This window comes from Cinclus cinclus, chromosome 10 (genome assembly GCF_963662255.1).
Source record: "Cinclus cinclus chromosome 10, bCinCin1.1, whole genome shotgun sequence".
Lineage (NCBI taxonomy): Eukaryota > Metazoa > Chordata > Aves > Passeriformes > Cinclidae > Cinclus > Cinclus cinclus.
The window spans coordinates 9385733-9406187 of NC_085055.1; the positions used below are offsets into that span (position 1 = coordinate 9385733).

Genomic DNA, 20455 nt, shown 5'->3' on the forward strand with positions numbered 1-20455 from the left:
ACCACTCCTGAAGGTAAGGCAGAAGATTTAGCTGATGCCATATGCTAGTGCAGCCATGAGAGAAGTCACAGCTTAAGGCTCCCATTTCCTCCCTCACCATTTGCTTCCCATTGCAGATGTCTGTGATGGTCTTTAAAAATGCAATGGCCTAAGGCCAAAGTAGCCCAGTGGACCATGCTAAACATCAGCAGGGATATGATTTCTCTCAAAGCCAAGAATGCATGAGATTGGTCTTCAGGATGGAATCAGGCAGTCTTTCATGTAAAAACCTCATCACACTTCCAGAGATTATGACATTATAATGATATACAAGAAATATTATGCAATTATAACAAAAAATCAGACAAAAATTGAGGTGATGTCATTTGAGACTTCAGTGTAGTGATGAAAGTAAGTATCACAACCTCACCAGCACTACAACACTAATTAAATGGCAATGGACCTGTGTGTGCCTGAGTAAACAGTGCCTCAGACTGGATGTCATGCCCTCATTGATCTCTACCTGCCATTTTTCTCCAGTCAGTCTGATCTCACTGGGATGCCAGGTGTGCCCTAAAGAACATTAACCCATGTTGAGGACTACTATGAATGTGGTGCCAGAACACTCTCTTCTTCTCCATCTCAGCCCTGCCAGCATTCATGTAAACCTCCTCTATACCCATCAGATCCAGGTCCACCCCCACATTCTTTAGAAAACAACTGCTGCATAATGATAGCTGTAGTTTTGCTGCTCCAAAAAGAAGCACAAACATTTTTGTGAGAAATTTCAGCAAGAGGTATCATGCTAAGGGCATTTGTTTCTACTTACACAGACAGAGGCTACCAGCAACTGCTGTTGTTTTGAGCATCATTTGTAAAAGAAAGTATCTCCCCAACAATGACCATCATGGCCAGCAGATTATTCACCCAGAAACCTGCAATTTATCCCCAGTGTGGATCAGGAATTTTATAGAACATGCAATCAAACAAAAAAACTACTTCAGAGGAATGTAGAAGATTCCATCCCACTTGCAGAATGTCCTGAGAAAGAGAAAATATCTTCCTCTGGCATTTACAAGTGCTACATCAAACCCCTGTCATCAACTGCTGCTGATTTCCAACAACTGCCTGTGATTTCCACAGATTTATCACAAGAGCATGGACACTGTACATTTCAGGCACCTGAATTAGCTCTCCCCTTTTAAGTCCTGCTGAAACATCTTCCTTTGACATGTAGGCTTCAAATATACTCTTCTTCCTCCCTCGTGTAGGTTTATTCAGATTCTTTCTGTCACCTGACGTTGGGGCAGCAGCATAGGATCCTCCTGCAAACAAAAATTTGTAAGTGTTACCTTGCCCACCAAACATGTCTGTGTATCTTAACAGAATCTGAAAAGAGGTTTTATATTCAAAGTTGAACTTCTGAGAACAGTTTGCCTAGAAATACTGGCACCCGACTTCAGAACACCAAAAAGCCTGGAATAATCATATTTTACAAATAATCAACAGTCTTTTACAGCTCATTTTAAAGTCAACAGCATTCATCCCAGCCCATCTTTTAAAGCACAGGCTTCAAGGCAGCTTATTCCTGAAGCGTGTACATGCATTGCTTTAATACCTCTGGGAGTTCCCAGTTGTCTGGGATTTATTCTGCTGTCTGAATTGTTCATTGTTTCTGTCTGCGATTCAGAGAGTTGCCTCTTCCTATCAAAGTCCTGGGGAGTTCTTGCAGATTCAGAGTTGTTTCTGGTCCTTGCAAACCCTCTTTTTTCTGCACCTGAAATTAAATACAGGTTTGAAATAACAGGGAAGGGAAGAGGAACCCCAGTGCCAGCTTGTGGTCCTGGTGAAGCTCAGGGTCTCTAGTTCTTCGGTACAAGTTACAACCATGAGTCATAGCCTTTATCCAAGAGAAACAATGTCTTCATTAGTTCATTTGTAATCTGTTGGCTCTTTGGGCCTGGTAATACACCACTAATTTATTTTAGCATAAATACAACGCTGGAAATTACTATGCTGAAGTTGGATACAACCCTTCCAAAATCCTGGGAAATTCATTAGAGCATATAAAATGTAAAATTGTTAAACTGTTTCCAAAGTCTCCACCCCATTAAGCCCCCAAGTAGTGAGAAAATATAACCTCCCTACAACTTAATTAAGCAGGTCAGGAATCAAGGAGGCAAAAGAAAAAGAATTCTTAACAACCCATACTGGAGTCATTAACTTTGGAGCTACCAGAGGCAGCATGGTACACAAGGACACCAGAAAGAAGTGCCAAAGCTCCAAACGTCCAGCCTGTTCACAATCGTATGAAAATATTCTGCAGAGACTCACCCCTTACTTCCCTGCCATCACCTCAGCCCCTTCCCTACAGCCAGGAGAGCAAGCAGCAGCTTCCAAAGTGTATGCCAACACTGTTCCACGGATCAGCACATTGGAATGCAACCCAGCGCCGCGCAGCTGCCCTCTTGGCCCTCCACCTGGATACTGAACATGTCATCACAGCTTTGCCTTCCAGCCCCTCCTGGCTACGCTCCCTGGGTCCAAGCTTGTACCTGCAAGTCAGAAAACGTGCAATGCCAACTTATTTGCTATGGTGCTATCCAAGTTACAAGGCAAATTTTTTACCTATGGTATCCTTCTCAAACGAAATAGCAGATTGCTTCACAGCAAGGAGGAAAAAAAAACGTTTTATAAGCTGTACTTAAGCAGAGATCTTTAAAAAATACGGTGCAACAAGAGGAAACTGCTACTTTGCCCAATCACAGAGAAAAAGCCATTTTCATGTATGCAACAACAGGCAAATCAGCAGGACGGATGGATCCTCGTAATTCAGGAGGGAGGACACCAAGACAGACAGAGGGACAACTGAAGGTGCCAGCTCAGACCAGTCCAGGAAGAGATTACACAGCACAGCAGTGTCTCAAATGGGAAGCTGAAACAAAGAGGAGGCTTCTGTTTTCAGTCACAATAACACAACACAGTTGGGCCTTTTTCTACACAGTCAGGCTTTTCACACTCTGAGGGTGCTTCCAGAACAGAGACTGTAACGTGGTGAAAGCAGCAAATTTAGGTTTCAGCTCTGGTGACTGAGGCAACACAACCTGTACGGCCCACACAGTGAGATGGAGCAAAAATTAATTGATTTGCAACTGCCTAATGAACTGATTTACAAATGTCCTTAAGGTCAAGTTAAGTTTAAAAACAGACACCAAAAGTAAAAGTGCAGACTAGAGAACTGGCAACACAATTTGCTCCTGGATATGTTTGCAGAGACATTTTGGTGAAGAAATCTGACAAACTGCAACAGGCGGGATTTTAGGCTGCTCACCCAGAGAGGTCATGCAATCTGCTTCGTTGGAGGTTCTTAAAAATAGGTGAGACAGATGTCTGCCAGAGTTGGTCTAAGAAGAGTAGTTTTTTCCTTGAGGTAGTGAAATGGATTACATGAGCTCGTAAGGTCCTCTAAAGCCCTCGTTTCTATGACAGCAAGTCACAAAAAATACTACTATGAATTAGAGAGTCCAGGATAAAAAGGAGGCTAAATCTTAACATATAATTAAGAAGGAGCTGCAAAAAAAAAGAGAGCAGAAGACTAAAATGCACAGAGGAAAGCAAAAAAGTATCTCATGGACTGGGCAGTGAGCTAAGTGCAGAATTAGGCACTGCAGAGAAGAGCTGTCCCAGCACTTGGCTTGTCCAATGGTTCAAGAAATTTGCGGCCTCTACAGCCAAAAATAATGTACAGCAAAGGGTGGAGAAGCATCTTTGTGTGATAAAAGGTAGACATGCAGAGAGGCATCTGCATATTTTCAGCACTTAAGCCTTGGGCTTTGCTCTGTGGTGGGATTTTTCATCTGCTCAAACTCAAATGCAAAAATCAATGACAAAATTCACTCAAAACAAACTGCTTCAACATAACGGGCCTGGCAAGGCAGTTTACACACAGCCCCTTCAGACAGTATTTGACCCCTCTTGGCCATGGCATTTATGGCTAAACAAAGCCACCCCTGTTACAAAGCCACAGGCAACTGTCACAATTAGCATTCAACTGGAACACATCAAATTCTGCATGACTGTAATTTCTTGTATTTCCTCTTTTAAAAGAAGGAGACCTAACTACAGGTCACCATCTGTTTCAACTAGAGTCAGTATTTTTTTCTGCAATGCACCTGTCCCCTAAAACTGCAAGTTAGAAATAACTCTCAAGATGGGCTTTCCTGCTGTCCCCACTACTCAGCATTAATATTCTGATGCATAAACAGACATCATTCCACAAGGAAACTGTAACTTGACTACTCTATAGCATAGGATATACTGAGACCATTATTTCTGAAAAATCTATCACAAATATGGTTAAAGCCTATTCTAGCACCAAATGTGTATGTCTTACTTTTTCCTTGGTGTTACAAATGAGTGATTTGTAAGATAGAACAAAATCTTTCATGGTAGGATGTCACACAAAGTAGTAACACATTCTAGGCATTAAAATAACCAAATACAAAGTTAATTAATAAGAAAAAAATTTAAATAATTTCAGTGGAAGGAAGACTAAGCGGCAGGGACTGAGAGCTGAGGTTGGCTGATCAGGACACTTGAAGCAACCACAGAGCACCAAACACATCTGCTGTGCAGAACCACTTAGGCCTGACCACAGAGCAGCTCTAGAGCACAAGACATAAATATTCACAAGCAGCAAATGCAATACCTTTGGGTGTTTATCTGGCTGCCAAGATGATGTAGATGATGATGTACAGCTGCTCCATGTGGAGCCAACACTTGCCTGGGATTTCTAGATATTCTGCTATTTTCAATGGGAGATGAAAAAGATCTAATGATTTGAGGAAAGTTGGTTGACTGTTCCATAACTGAAGTCCTCTGGAGGGAGATTTGGGTTGAAAAAATCCCAACACGTGCATCAGGCATGGAAGTCCCCTACAAGGGTGACAGAGGGACACCTAAATAGGACCAGCAATTCCACCCACAGAGCAGGAAAACCCTTCAAACTAGCCAAATGGAAGCACCTGTGGGAAGCAGAAACACACGTCCTCAGCAAGAGAGGCATGAAAGAGAAGTGGGTGCATTCATGGGCTTTCAGAACAGTTCACAATCAGTCATTGGCTTTTATTCTCACCATGGACACCAGGAAAAAGAGCAGAAAGGATGCAGGGCTGGTTGAGCTCTGCTGGAAGGACAGCACTGAAGCTCCATCTGAAATCCAAACCACCTCACTTCATCTCCATCAAAACAATGACATCACACTATAGCACATTTTGGTCTTTAAACATAAGTACCTATTAATCTTTTCTTATTTCGGGGGAGAAAAAAGCATGAAGGCAGCTTCCCAGAATAATTGATCTGTCTTACAGTAAGAGAGGAGGCTAGATGTTTTAAATCAGCTTATTTTGACATAATTTATACAAAATCACTCCAGAGTTTAGCTTTTGAAAAGTATTGCATTTAATTAAATGTATATCTATTAGTCAGTTGATCAACTAGATGGTCAACTAAATCAACTAAAATGCTCAACTAAACATGAAGTTACTAAGGCCAGAAAGTCTTTAATTTTGTATTAAAATTTACATATTGCTTTACATAAGAAAGAATCAAGACCCTCAATTTTATTTACCAAAAATAAAACATTCTAAGTGCCCTCTCACACCTGACAGTCTCTTTGATTACTATGAGCAGAGAAGGAAAGTACCACTGAATCTTCATTGGCACATCCATGACAACTCCCACTCAGGATCCAGCAAGAACCAGTTTTACTTGAGAGATCCAAGTGAATTTCAAGATAAGGAGATCTTGGTATCATTTCCTACTATACCACTTTCCCTCTTCTACCAAAGGGCATCTACATTTCCACCAGACATTTTGACCTCCAAACTTCCAGCTTTCTTACCATCTGTATTATTTATATAGATACCTACAATATTTGGGCAGCTCCCTGGGGTGGTCAGGACTGTGAAAGCATCAAAACAGTGCTGGTAACACCTCTGCAGTGTCTGACCACCCTCCCCAGACACTATCTCAGCATGTAGTGGCTCCTTTCACATTAAAAAAAAAAAAAAATAAATAAAATAATTCATGTTGAAAGCATTGGACAGAGTAATATTGTTACAAATTTTTCCAATACAAAATACTTGCATCTGCTATTTACTTTTATCAGTCCATGACTGGACACCAGCACCTCCACTAACTCTGCTATTGCTAAGAGGATTTTCCATTGCTTCCCAACATTAGATCATGGTCCAGATATGGCAAGGAATCTTTGGAAAACCCTGTTTTCCAGTTAGTATAAGCGTGAGAAGAAACAGAAGCATATCCCCACAACATGCAATAGAACAATTTGTTATCAGTTAATGAGACACTCTTAACTCACAGTTCCTAAATATTTGTCCATATTTCTACAATGTTCCATTTCATTGCTGACTCATTTCAATGACTTAAACCAATTTCCTTCAAGATATCCAAGTAATTCTTCAAGAATACCCAGCTGTGCACTTAGAAAGACATGATAAGGACACACCCATGATCTTGAAGACATGGCAGCTACCAAAAGAAGGATCACCCAACACTGCCCTAGCCCCAAAAGCAGAAATTAACCAACCAAAGACAACAACAACTACCCTGATACCAGTCTGTGGTTAGTCCACACTCCCATTTAAATCAGACTAGGGTAAACAGAGCAAGGAAGTTAAATAAAGCATGTTCTTGCCCCATCCTTACTAGAGATTTAATGAATTAATGTCCAACCACAAGGCAGCCCAAGGCATCACCTCACTGATCTGTAAATTCAAGTTGGCCCTTGACTCCTGGCAGAGCTGACAAAGCAAATTTTAGAAACCATCAAATTTGGTCTTTAAGCAAATGAATACTCTCCAAGAGCTGCCAGGAAGTTCTATCTGCAACTTTATGAGGCACTATGGATGCTGATGTGTAACAGGGTGTATTAATAGTCTCAATACTAAAGTTCAGCCAACACAAACTCTGCCTTGTTTTGGAAAGACATCTGGGACATAAAAAATCCACATAGCCCCTGAACAACTCACCTCAGGTACTTCTGTGAATCTGTTTCTGCACAGCTTTGATGAGCTGGGGGGACATAGCTGCTGGCTGGGAGCTCTGGACAGACACAGACCAACTGTTGACACTGTCGTACCAGGCAACTGCCCCTTTCATTCTCCAAAGTCTAATAAACTCCCAGCAGAAGATGCTTTGCCAGTACAAACTGCATTAACATCAGGGTGGTTTTGCTAGGATCCCTGTGCCTGCCCCTTTCATATACTTGAACAGGCAATTTCAAAGTTATTTGATATTTTCAGCAGCTCAAAGAAGTCTCTAGAATACATCCCTCTCAAATTTTAAAAGTTGAAAGTTTGTTAGATTGTTTCAAATTTCTAATGCACCAGTGACATCCAGTAGATGTCATATTATAGAAGTGACTAAGTCAAAAATCTCCAAGCACTTAAATGACTGCTACAATATCCAGGATCAAATCACCACACACAGGCAAAAACAACAGGCAAAACCAACAAACACCATTGAAGTGATCTCAAATGTGAGTTACGTCAACAAAAACATTGGTCACAGGCAGGCCAGAAGTAACAAGCTATTTATGTTTTGCAAAATATTTTGTGGATTTAAGAGATTAAATGCCCCACTAATGGTAACAACCAAATCCTTTTTTGTTCCATTTAGTTTTAAAAGGAAAAACACAAAGACAGCTGTTGGTATAGTTGCTCAGGGAAGGACTTCTGTACTACCAATTAAAAAGACATTCTTAGGAATCTATCTCTATGCTAGAGCCCCAACACATACACATACAGGACCAAACCTCATCCAACACACTCACTGAAAGCACAGCTCTGCTCCAACCTATGTTAGGAACAGTCATGCTTCCACATTTCTCTAAATATGAAATAAAATAGTTCAGAGCTCTTGGACAGCCTTGGAACAGAACCACCTCCATGCATTTTACAGTATCTTGAAGTCAAGGGCTTAAATAAAGTAGATGGCTCAAGATTAAAGACAAAGCAATAGAGACGAATGAGGGTGTCATGGGAAAGAATTCATTAGGGATGTAGGAGTGGAAAGACAAGACTTGAAGATATGTTATCAGTTCAGTGATGTTTCATTGCAACAGAGACCTGTAGGAGACAAACATGGTAGGCAATATTTCAGATGCTCAATCTGGAGTCTAAGAGAAAATCTGAGAGTGTGTTCTCCTTATCACAAGCAAATAAAAGAAGATCCTTCTTCTCTCATGAAATGTAAATTCAAAGAATCTCAAACTGGAGATTCTGCAGTACATTCCTCTGCTTGGTCCAAGCCAGACCATAGAGCTAAGAGAGTTCCTACAACGTTGTTGTGAGTCCTTCTCAAAAGCAACCAAGGAAGTGAACAAGTTGAAATTATCTTAATCATTAAAAAGCAGGGGAAACTTCCAGGAAAGGGAATATCTTTGTGGAACTGGAAAAGAATGGTGATATAACAGCACTGTAAGGATTTAGGCAGATGGCAGATTGCATAATTAAATTTAAAGTTAATTAAACAGTCATTCAAAGACGAGAAACAATGCAAACCTACATTTAGATGCATGGGCTCAGCCAACATGCAAATTCTATGCAAATGTCCTGAACTAAGTAGATGGTGTCTTAAAATCCAGCTGTTCAGAAGTCTCTCCCAGGTCCCCCAGCCTCACTAATTGACCCATCATGATGGGCCACCAGAGTCAGCCACAGCATAAATCTAAATACAACTTTCCACCATCAAGACAAATCAAAATAAAATCAGAAGACATTGTGTTAAGTGAAGGCATGTCCACACAGCTCTAAAATTTGAGTTCAGCAGTAATTCAAAGGACTGGAAAGGCCCAACTGGTTACCAGCAACTCTCTAGAACATAACACAGCTATGCCTGTGCAGAACAGGTTGTCAACAGACATGGCTGTATTTGTGCACCAGCACATCCAGGAACAAACCCAGAGAGCTCTCTCATTCTGCCTTTTTGGAGAAGGTGATTCTCCAAATAGTTTTGGCAGAAAGTCTGCCAAAATCTGCACAGAAGAGTTGAACATCCAACAAAAAAAGAAAAAGGGAAACCTTACCACAGAGGGAACAAGTTGGCTGCAGACAGGCAGCCTGTCCCCCAGCCAGTGGCTCCAGGTGGGGAAACACAGGCTGTCAGGGTTCATGAGGGAGTTCTTAGAGCCATGAGCTGCCTTTGGAAGTGACTGCGCCACTGCAGCTGGTCACAGAAGATTCAGACATCCAACACTCTTAGAATTAAACACTGAGGAAGAAACACTTCTACTATGAAATGAAGGTAGCAAAAAAGTGGCATGTCCATGGATATTAAGGAAAGTTGGGAGTAGAGACAGATGCTCAGCTCCAGACTCATGAAAATGAGGTGGAAAGCACACATATGGTGGAAGGCACACATTACCATTGCTCTTTTGCTTTAAGCTGCACATACTTATTAAAAACTCTTGTGCTGCATGTCCCCAGATTTCAATATGGAACTAGGGAAAATGTTCTTGCTGACTTTGGCTTTCAGAAAGGGCCTAGGCTTTGAAAAACTGAATTGAAGAAAAATGCACAATGGATTCTTTCTGCTGCTGAAAACAATGCTGTGGAAACTGCTCCTGACCGCCAAGATCATGTGCTCACGACACCATGCTTCTACTTCCAAAACACTTCCAAGCATCCTCATGCTTGAAGGCTTTAGACTTCAGTAACTCAGACAGTAATTGCAGTTTTATTCAATTCCTCAGCAGGGTTTGTGTTGTAGGAATACTACAGGAGTGCAAGAGCCAAAGATACCATTCCAGGCTCTGAACGAAGGGCTGGTGACGAAACTCATTTAGTAGCAATAGACTAAAAGTTTATCAAAATAGTTACTGTGCTCCAGCTGCGTGCAGCAGCGCAGTGGTGTTGTCAGGGAGGGGGTACATCTCTTCTGGTTTTCAGGACTCTCTGTGAACCTGCTCCACCCTGCTCATGACCTCCTTGCTACCTACTCCGCCTGATGACTGCACTCCTCCAGGCTTCCACTCCTGCCTTGGGATGTGGGTCAGGGCTGCTTCCACCATCCCCCCCCATCCTTCCATCTTCCCTAAACATCTTCCACAATACCTTTTGCTCTTTGTTTTATCCAGCAACTACACTGTGAAAAGGCTTCTTCAAAACTTCAAGAAACACAATATTGTGGTAGTTTTGTCTTTGATTTTTCTCGGTTTCAGTAGTTTAAAAGAAGTAAGTTGCTCAAAGAACAGAAGAAGTTAAGAGACTTTGAAAAGCAAAATACCTGACAGGAGGTGCTAACATACTAGAAGACATTAGCAGCTGAAGATATCAAAGAACTGCCTTCAGATTTCTACATATTCTGAGGTAACCCAAGGTGCTGCTGAATGTGTTTTTCTGCTGATGAACCATTCCCTATACTATCCACTCAGTGCAGTAGGTACAAAAATCACAATCCCTAGTAGTGTGGGGGGAAATGCCTAAAAATGTACAAACTGAACAAAACCACATTTTGGCCACTGGTTTTTATTTGCAGAGAGCCTGGAATATTCTCCAAGGCAGGACATGCCCCATACATCTGTGGGCTGCAGCTGCTAGTGTTGACATTTTCCTTCAGCACCCTGGAAATTTTTATTTTTGTCACAGAAGACGTTACTTTATGCAATAGATCACAACATTTTGTTTTCCACCCTGCCCTAGCCAAGTCTCAATTCTCTGTAGCTTGGCTTTCCCCACAAGAGGGAGTTCGGGATATGCAGCCCACATCATTTCATGGTGCTAGTTAGCAGGGGATTGGGGTGGGAGGGCAAAAGATGGGCAGCAGCATTTGGGAGAGGAGAGGTAGGAGCACAGTTGTAGAGGAAGACAGCAGAGAAAGTCCACAGCAGTCACAGCAGGCTAGAGCGAAACCACAAGAGCCACTGAATTCAGCTGCAAAGAACCTGTCCTATCTACCTGGATATCCATGGTGAAGGAGACATTTGGACATTACCTGAGTAACAGGTCAGACCTGGCAGGGGTGTGTGGGCTGACCTCGTGGACAGCAGAGGAAGCAGACTTTTACAAATTAATTCCTGGCTGAATGACAGCGTTTTTCAGGGGTAGAAATTGTTATCAGTGCTTCTAAACGTGCTGGTGACAGCCCACATACCACAAGCCTTGGTAAAACTGTTCCAATGGTCATTCACCCTCACTGCTAAACTGTGCTGTATTTCAAGCCTGGACTTGTTTAGCCTCAAATGCATTATATCATAATCTGCTCAACTGAGTAGCTTATTATTGAACATCTGTTCCCCATGTAGGCAATTTACTGAAAACTCCCTTCCCCCAAGCATCTCTGTGATAACCAAAGCAGGGTTCCTCAAATCACTCACTCATGATCTCAACGTTTTAATCTTCCCTATGGCTCTCCTCTGAGTATTCATCAATTCATCACCATCCACCTCAAACTGAGGGCATCACCACAGGATACAACACTCCAGAAGCTGCTGCTGCCATGCCAAAGACACCCAGAGTCCATACTTCATCTCCCAATTCCCATGCTCATACATTACCCTTTTGGCTGCATTTCACAGGAGGAGGACGTTCAGCTGATTAATCCATCAAGAGCTCAAAACTTTTTTCCAAGCTGTTGCTTCCCACACCGGGCTCCTCGCACTGCTATCATGGCTCTATGCTGGCAATCTGATAAATGGACTTTGTTTTGCCTGTTCCCAGTCCACCAAGTGATCCAGATGGCTGCCAGTAACTACCCCCACTATTCAATGCTCTGCAAGTCATCAAAAAAACCCATTTTCAATCCTACTTATATATTTTCTTTCTGATGACTGAAAGACATATTAAACAGCACAGGATCAGGACATGACACTGCAAGACCCAGACACACCTGTTGGTAACAATTCTAAATTTATTGCTGCATTTAATTAGTTTGACTAAAAGGTTTTAAACCATTGCACATGCGCTGTGATTTAAGTTCACACACTAACATTCACACTCACACCTTTGGCATCAAAACCCTAATCTCATGAGAAACTGACACTGAAGAGCTCAATAGGACCTTTGTAAATAAACTGATGGCAAGTCACATGAAAGATAAGGTTTTTAATTAATTAAAAATCAATTCAATTCTTCTATGAGCCTATTATTTTTCTAGGACCAACACCACATTGACAGGCATAGTTACCTGCACTACATAATGGGGGCTAGTGAGTTTAAAAAAAATTTATTTTTTTTTTTAAAATAGCAGGTTAACAGCAACAAGCATTTCCATGGAGGAACACTTTCACCTAAGCACTAGGAGGTGAAGGAAGCTCCTTCATTCACACAGGTGAGAGCTTTGCTGCCAAATGCAAGGGCTCCTGCTGCAGCACAGTGTGCTCAGGGCTCTGGTAAAGGGCATGGAAGACAGTTATTAGATCACATATAAAAAACACAGTCCCTGCAAGGGCAAGATCTCATCTCCCCAAGAGAGGATACATCAGATATTAACTCACATACTATAGCTGATGGTTGCCAAAAACATTAGTTGCACAAGATTCAGGAATGCAACATTTTTTTTCTATCAAAAGCAAGAGAAATTTATGTTTGTGATGACGTTGCTAAACCATTAGAGAAAGGAGCATTCTATTTTTCATGTGTTTCTCAGATGGGGCCATACAGTAAATCCAGTTTTCCCTTCTCTCCCATATATTATTACCATGATTAACGTCATCTAAGGAATGTTACATTGAACCTGGCAAGATTAGCTACATTTTAAAGATTTCCACAGCAACCAACATTCTCCATTTATTGAGCTGATTCTGTGGCCTTTAGTAGAATGCTGGCTCATGTTTACTGGTGCCAGATAGGGAGATAACAGCATTCTTCAGAACTGAATTTCATCACAGAAGAATTGGAAGACTTGCCACTAAAAAGTATCATTATCCTAAATTAGCCTTACAAGAAAGGAAAACCAGAAGCTGTGGTTCTTCCTCCAAAGTTCCCCCAGAGAAATAAAGACAAACACACAGTTATACTGCAGCGTACCATGGGAAGACAAAATACCTGAGATTTTGCCATCTTATTAAGGTTGATACCTCTTGAGCAGCTGTGCCCATCAAACACACGGCAAAGCCAATCCAGGATATTTCCTTTACCTATCCTGAACCTTTTAAATGTCAGGATTGCAGCCACAAGCATAACACCACCATCCAACAGCAACAATTGTTTTTCAAGCTCTGATGCTAAACACCAGCCTGCTTGCCAGCATCACTCCTCCATGGAAGCTGTCCAAGTTGGTTAAGTACCACAGGCTGGGCAAATAAATGCCAAGTGTCAGACAGATGATAAATCAGAAAGGGCTGTGGAAATATTTCACTGTTTCTGATTAGGCATGCTGTTGCCCAGAAATTGCCTGCTTCTACTCAGGGGGCAAGCTGACCCTAACAGATGGGCAAGATACCTCCATCACATCATAAACCCATGAAGTTTTTAGTGAGAGAACCCTCAGGAGGACACCTAGGGACGCTGACTGCTCTTCCCAAGGAAGCTACAGATACAGACTGAGACAGTATATCCAGCCCTGCAAAATCTGAACGTATTTCAGAGCAATCAGCCTTGAACAGCATCCTGCTCCACCCAAGTTTCAAAATCAACAAAGCCACCTCATTCCTAGGTGCTCTAGCTCCCAAGATCCTCTCAAATCAAGTGTGGCTGGGAGATGGTATTCCCTGTTTGCAGGACAGTCCTTTTCTGAAGATGTCTGATTTCTAGGCTTTCCAGCAGACCTGAGAATGCGATATCAAACAGCAATTCTCCCTCAAAAAAAACAGGCTAGCAAGTGCATGTCCTCAAAATGCAACTGAAATCTTGCTGCTCCAAATAAAACACAGCATTTTTTCTAAAGTAATTATTGACAAAGCAAAGCATCACAAATACTTAAGCTCCACACAGCAGCCATGCAAATCTCAACTCCTAGCATGATTCGGATGCTGCAGAAAAGAGTCAGCACTTCTGTTGTCATGAAAAAGGTTTTAAGCCCTTTTATGGCAGCAACTTCAGTCAGTCTGAAAAAAAGATTTTGATTTCTAACTATGGGTTGAAATAGAAAAACCCTAAGAACCTTTGATCAAAACCAGAAAACATCCCAAGGGACTTGATAATTTTCTGTTAAGGAAGTTTAACCAAATTTTAACACCCAAAAAATCTAGAGTATTTAAGGAACGATACCAGGAGGAAAATCGTATTAGATTAAAAACTCTAAGCATCACAATTTAAAGAGGCATTTTAGGATTATTTTCTGATTTATTGGGTTTTGTTTGGGAAGAAACTTCAGAACAAGAGGTTTTACAGCAATTCTCCTCACAGAGGTTAAAACTGCACAGAAGGGAGGAACTGTGGGATTCCTTTATCTGCAGCTTCGCTTTCCCAAATCCAGGAGTGCTGATGCCATCGAGTGAATCCAACCTGCAGTCTAATGACTATGTCACATTTCACACAGGGGACAATGAATTTCTGTTCACACTCAGCTCTCTCAACTGCAAAGCCTCCAATAGTTAGGAAAAGCAGTTTCTATATGGAACTCCAGACAGGAACACATCAGCAAAACTGAGCTCCAGGGCTCAGAGGTACCTGCTTGGGGCTCCATAAACACCTCTGTTTTCCTCTAAAGCCAGAGGAATCACTCTGCCACTGAAAGGACATAAACAGGGACCAGTCCCTTGCTGCCTACAGCCTGCCCCAGGGCACTCAAGGGGTTTTCACAGATCACTATATCTGCCTTCACTATTAGTTCTGTCAGTTCTAGGGTCATTGCAAACCCAACCATGGCTAAGCCTGAGCTGAAGAGCTGTTAAGAAGAGGACAATGAAATGAAATGGTATAAAGAGAGATGCCTGCCTTTGAGATTAGCTCAAAGAGCCTTTTGAAAAGCCTACAACAGTCCAAAGAGAGCTAATTTGTGAGGAAATGTCACTCCTGAAAAGATGATATGCCTCACTGCTATGACAGAAGCAATTCTTGCCATCACAGCTTCACAAGCCTTGATTTAAACTGATCAAACCAAACACCTGCCTATGCAAAATAATATGACTTATATCAGCATCAAGAGAGAAGTACAAGCTTTGAAGTAAGAAAATATTAACCTGATACTGTGATGTGTGAGTTCTTATACCTAAGCGCTTGCCTACTGCAAAATCTTCATTTCACTTAAACAAGAATCATAAAATACACTCAGACTGAACAGCAGAAGATATTTCTCTGAAAAAATTGACATATTTATTTTTTCCTATTTCTTTCCTCCCCAAGAAACTGTTTCCACATCCCTGCAAGCATTTTGGAGGGTAACCAGTCTCAGCTACACATGGCTAGGGAGGCATTCAGGGGGAAGAAGAGGAAAGGTGTCACTGCTGAGCAAATAACTTTTCAATAATCCTTCCCACATTGCGAGCTTTCCACCTGGGAAGTCAAACACAAGGGTCAACATGTTCTGCTTTAAGTGTTTACACTAAACAAACAACCAGTTTTTAAAGGGTTTGTGCAACCCCATTTCCAACCAGAGCAAGAGGCCACCGGGGGTGTTTGCTTTTGAAAGCCAGGCTATTTTTATTTTATCCATGTAGGCACCTGTAATTTTCCTAGATATAAACTGTATGTCCTTGAGACTCTTCATCTGTCATCCACTCTTCCTACACTTCAAAAGCTGAAGGAAGTCTACTATGAGAGGCTAGCACACCAAATAGTGTTACAATGAACCATATAAAGAAGCCCTCCCAAAAATCAAGCTCATCAAAAAGTTTTACCATAATCTGCATTAAATCTCTATCTGTGATCAGTCTTGAAAGAAGTCATGGAAGTTTACCAACTTTAGCACATTATGTACTGCCACAATCTCAAAAATAACCCAGAAAAAAAGCATATTACTTGTCCCTCTTGAGTCTTAGGGCCTAGTTTTTAAGACAGATTTAGCTAAAGTTATTTGATTTTCAATTCAAGAGTTGTGATAGGCCCCAGGCTGATCTTACCCAGCTGAGAAATCGATCTTTTTTCTACTTGTTACAGAGAATTTAACACGGTGACATTTATGACTTCCTTCAGTAGCAGCTCATAAGATCAGGTTATCAAAGTGTTTCAGCATAAATAACATTCAAAGAAAGTTTTAACCCATTACATCGATAAATGAAATTAAACTGTCTGCTTTTGGTTCCTCGTTCATGCTGTGTTCAGGGGTTCTTTTAATAAAAATTTTACTTATGTCCCTAAGTAGGTTTTTTGCCTTGAACATCATATTTAAGAGCCACATTCACTTTAGTACTGCAAAATGTGGTCTCTTGGTTACGAACAGCAAAATTTCCTGGAGTCAACACTCTCTATCAGGAACTGCTGGCCATTACACAGATATCTTAGCCCCTGAGTATTGGATTTACCTGGACTAAAAGCGAACCAGCACTCCAGATTCAAAGAAGCAATGCAAAGAAAAGCATGGCTGCCCCCTGAGTCAGCTCAGATCCAGTGGTCTTATTAATTTGGACTCTACACCACAAAAAATGGGCTCTTCTAGATCTGAGCTGATCCTGGAAGCAGCACAGCCACAGTCAGAGTTTAGGTCAGGGAATTAGGTCCTGCCAGCACTGAGTTGGCTCCACAGGAAGGCATTTGCAGACGCCACATGGCTTACTTGTAAACCAGGACAAAGCCACCCACAGGTAACCAAGGGCTGACTAACTTGGACAGAGCAGGACTGGCTCCTGTTAACTCATTCTTGACTAACACACTGTATTTAATTCCACAGTAATTGTTGCAAATGGACCAAACAATTCACTGGAGTGAACTCACCTTGGACTTGACCTGGAGACAAGTGACTATTTTTTCTGGCATTCATTGCCAGCACATCCTCACCAAACTGTTGAGTCAACAAGTGTCCAGCTGCTGTATCAGTGTTGGCAGGACATCTGCCTCGTTTCTTATGTTTCTTCCTCCATACGTCCTCCTCCTCCCTCTCATCAGAACCAGAAGATTTCTGCAGGGTCCCTCGGTGTCTCAGGCTGTTTGATGCCCTCCCACCAAGGGCATCACTCACATTTAACAAGCCAGATGCAGCTCCACGCTGATACCCATAATAGTCTTCCTCCATTTCCAAGTCTCCCTCTGGACTAACAATGGTATTTTTTTTAAGAGGACATCTGTTCAGAGCGCTTTGGGGTTTATCGTTCTCAAATCCAGGCAGGGGCTGCTCCAGGTGAGATGTTCTGACTGGTGAATAGCTGTGCATGTTTATCCCATTCCTGGCTGGATTATCCTTCACCAGGCTTCTCCTCAGAGGCAGGTCCAGATCCAAGCTGGGGTCATTGGAGAAGCCTTCTTCCAGCTGCATCTTCTGTGCAATGTGGTTCAGGTAGGACTGGAAGCGGCCGCTGTGGTGCTTTTGAACGAGCCTGGTGTACGCATTCTTCTGGGGGGCAGCCACCCTGCTCAGTCCCTCCTTGGCACCTTGGGCAGAAGCTGGACTTCTCACATGCCCTAGCTGATCCATAATGCAGGAAAAGGCTCAGTCTCCAGAGTTATAAACAGACACAGAGGAAAAAAGGTTTATTTTCCTGAAATGAAGTGTCAAATATTAATTACTCCAAATGATACAAAAATGTAAAATTTTTGTAGAAAAGGAATTCTGGGTTTGTAAATCACTGTAGTGTGGGGAAGGGGTTTCACAATGTACTCAACATCTCCCCTGCACCAAACCCCTGTCCATAACCAAGGAGTGACCACAGTCCATAAGCTGTACCTGCCCACACACCACATAAAACAGGGATTTTTGTCCCACCCCAAATACACAAGATTCCTTTAATCAGCTCTTCCTTGCCTTTGAAAAAGCCAGGAAAATTAAAGCAGCAAATGACAGACTGCACCATAAGCATCAGTTTAGTGGTTATCAGAAGCAAAATCTTGTCATGTCCAGCCTGGAGTCCTCAAAAATAACTGCATCCTTACTGAAGTGTTTCAGTGTTGCTGTCAAAAGCACACACTGCCTGTCACCTCCCTCCCACAGTGACTGACACCTCTCCATTGCACTGGACAGTTCCTTCAGACACCAAGATTACCCATTTCAGCTTGTCTTTTTAGCCATGAATTCCCTCCCAGTAATAATTACCTTGCAAGAGCTCCTAATTCTTACTGACTGAGACACACTGCCTGCAGGTCCATCCAGCACTGGTTTCTGTAGATGGTATCACATCTCCAACTTTGCTGCATGAGTATGAAACTCAAGCAGATCAATCATCTTTCAATCCTTTTTCAGCCACCTTAGCTTTTAAGCTTTTGGAGCAAAATAATCTACTAAAATAATGCTCAGCTACTTTGAGGTAAATTATGGCCATAAACAGGACATAGCAGTGATTTTTGCTGTATGTAAAACTGAAGAAGAATGTAAGAATTTCATGATAATGGAGCCCAGTGCAACTGCTAGCTTCTGTGTGTTCTCATAAAAACACCTCTTTTTCACTTCAGGACAGGTCTGAAGCTAAAGGGCTGAATTTCACTCCAGCTGGTACATGAAGAATATCAGGGCTCACAGTCATCTCTGCTATCCCAGAACTGTGGGGCACTGGACACTAAATAAAGGATACTGCCCATTAAACCTCTCCCTTCCCTTCTCTAAGCACAGGGATGTTGGCAGGACAGAATAGAGAGATCAGCAAAAGTGAAATTTATATTCGCTTCCCTACTCCCACCATGCTTGGAATTTTTCTTTGCCCTTACTCAGCCCTCTTCTCCCTTTGGTTGCTGTTGCACAGAGGATAAGCACCCAGGCAGTCTCCATGCACACCCTGCCTGGGAACGCGGCATTATCCAGCAAGGTCCAAGGGCTGCAGAGCCAGCTCCTCCTTAGCATCCCTGCTCTGGCCCTTTTGGGGAAACATCAGGCCTTGCACTGGGATTTACTTTAATAATTGAGCACGGATGTGAGCAGGCTTCACAATGTAAAGCAAAAACTAAAAATCCCTGAGCAAATAGGAAAAATTCTTTATGTGGTTTGCAATTCTTGTTCCTAAGATTTTCCATTGGTGCTGGCCAATAGCTGAACTCTTCTAATAGACTGACCTGCTACCGAGCTATTACAAAACACACACGGGTAGGTCTACACCAGCTTTCTTTTAATGTCACCTTCTCCTGTTGCCAGTGCAACAGAGGCAGATAACATTTATAAAAGCCACTGAAACTACTTTCCAAACAATGGTTTGGTTCCAGGAGATAGGAATTTGTCATCTTTATTTACCAGTAAAGAACAAACATTCATAGCTTGCCTTCCCTATAATTTCTACAATTTTAACCACGTAAGGAGTCAGCAACTGCAGCACCGAAAAAGATGCAAGCCCCTACGCATTACTGTTTCATTATTAGTCTTCTGTAGGCAAACAGGAATTGAAATATTCCGAAGAGCGCAGAGAGAAGGCAGAGGTGGGTACAGGCATATCGACCCTGCGTGGGCACGGTGATGAGAACGAGTGAAACGCCAGGATGGACGCGGAGGGGGAGGACGCTCACTGAGCTGGGCCCAGGATGAAAACAGCCTGTTATTGTCACCCGGCTGGCACTGAGGATCACCACTGGCCTCCATCACACGCCCCCCGGGATGTCCAACTCCCCAGCCAACTCTCCAGCTCCAGCAGCACAAAACCTCGGCACCAGGAGCAGTCCCTCGCCCGCCGCCTCTCCTGCCAGGCGCCCCCACCCCTCGGCAGCGCGGCCCGGGCAGCCAGCGCGCTCCGGCCGGCCCCGGAGCAGAGAACTGCCGGGCCCGGTCGCGGCGGCGCTGCCACGGGGCTGAGCGCCGCCGAGTCGGGCTCCACTGTCCCCCCTGCCCTGCCCTGCCCTGCCCTGGTCCTGGTCCTGGTCCTGGTCCTGGTCCCTGTCCCAGCCCCGCTCCCGACCCCCACCCCGCTCACCGCCGCTCCGCTCCGCTCCGTTTGAATGTCCCAGCGCCCCGTCCGCTTCCGGGGCAGCGGCGCCTACGGGCCGCGGCGGGGCCCAGAAGGACTCGGCGCGAAGCGCTCGCTCCGCACCAGCCGCGACAGGGTGGGTGGAGGGGTCCCAGGCGGGGGCTCGGGTGTCCCAGCCCCGCTCCGTGCACTGGAGAGAGCTCCCCGGGGTCTCTGGGAGGAACGGGATCCTCCAGGTAGCCTTGGGCTCCTCCCGGCCAGGCACAGCCTGTGAGGATGGGAGCCCACCTTAGGCTGAGCTGGCCATCGCGGGGACGTGGGAGGCAGGAGGTGCTGCCGCCCAGCCCGGACTGTCCCCAGCCTGCTAGCTTTGCAGCCACCGGGATCCCTGGGATGTTTTGGCAGCCGCCTGCTTCCAGCTGGGGCCGGCGGAGCCTCCTGGGATGGGTTGCTCTAGCTTAAGGCCAGCGCTCCAGCTTCAGCCACATTTGTAGCCAGATCAATGAAAAAAATCAAAGGTTGAGTGATCTAGTATTGTAA

The 20455-nt window shown here is 43.4% G+C and overlaps 1 protein-coding gene across 1 annotated transcript in view; it reads right to left on the bottom strand.

Annotated features, from left to right (window-relative positions):
• DIS3L2 (DIS3 like 3'-5' exoribonuclease 2) overlaps positions 1–19968 on the bottom strand; it is a 183260-nt gene extending 163292 nt beyond the window's left edge. The window contains exons 1-4 of the mRNA XM_062498823.1: positions 19922–19968; positions 16815–17575; positions 1598–1756; positions 1162–1304 (exon numbers count right to left, since the gene is read on the bottom strand). Of these exons, the coding sequence (XP_062354807.1) occupies positions 1162–1304; positions 1598–1756; positions 16815–17511 (999 nt within the window). The 5' untranslated portion in view covers positions 17512–17575; positions 19922–19968. The remainder of the gene's footprint in view (positions 1–1161; positions 1305–1597; positions 1757–16814; positions 17576–19921) is intronic.
• Positions 19969–20455: the final 487 nt, after the last annotated feature.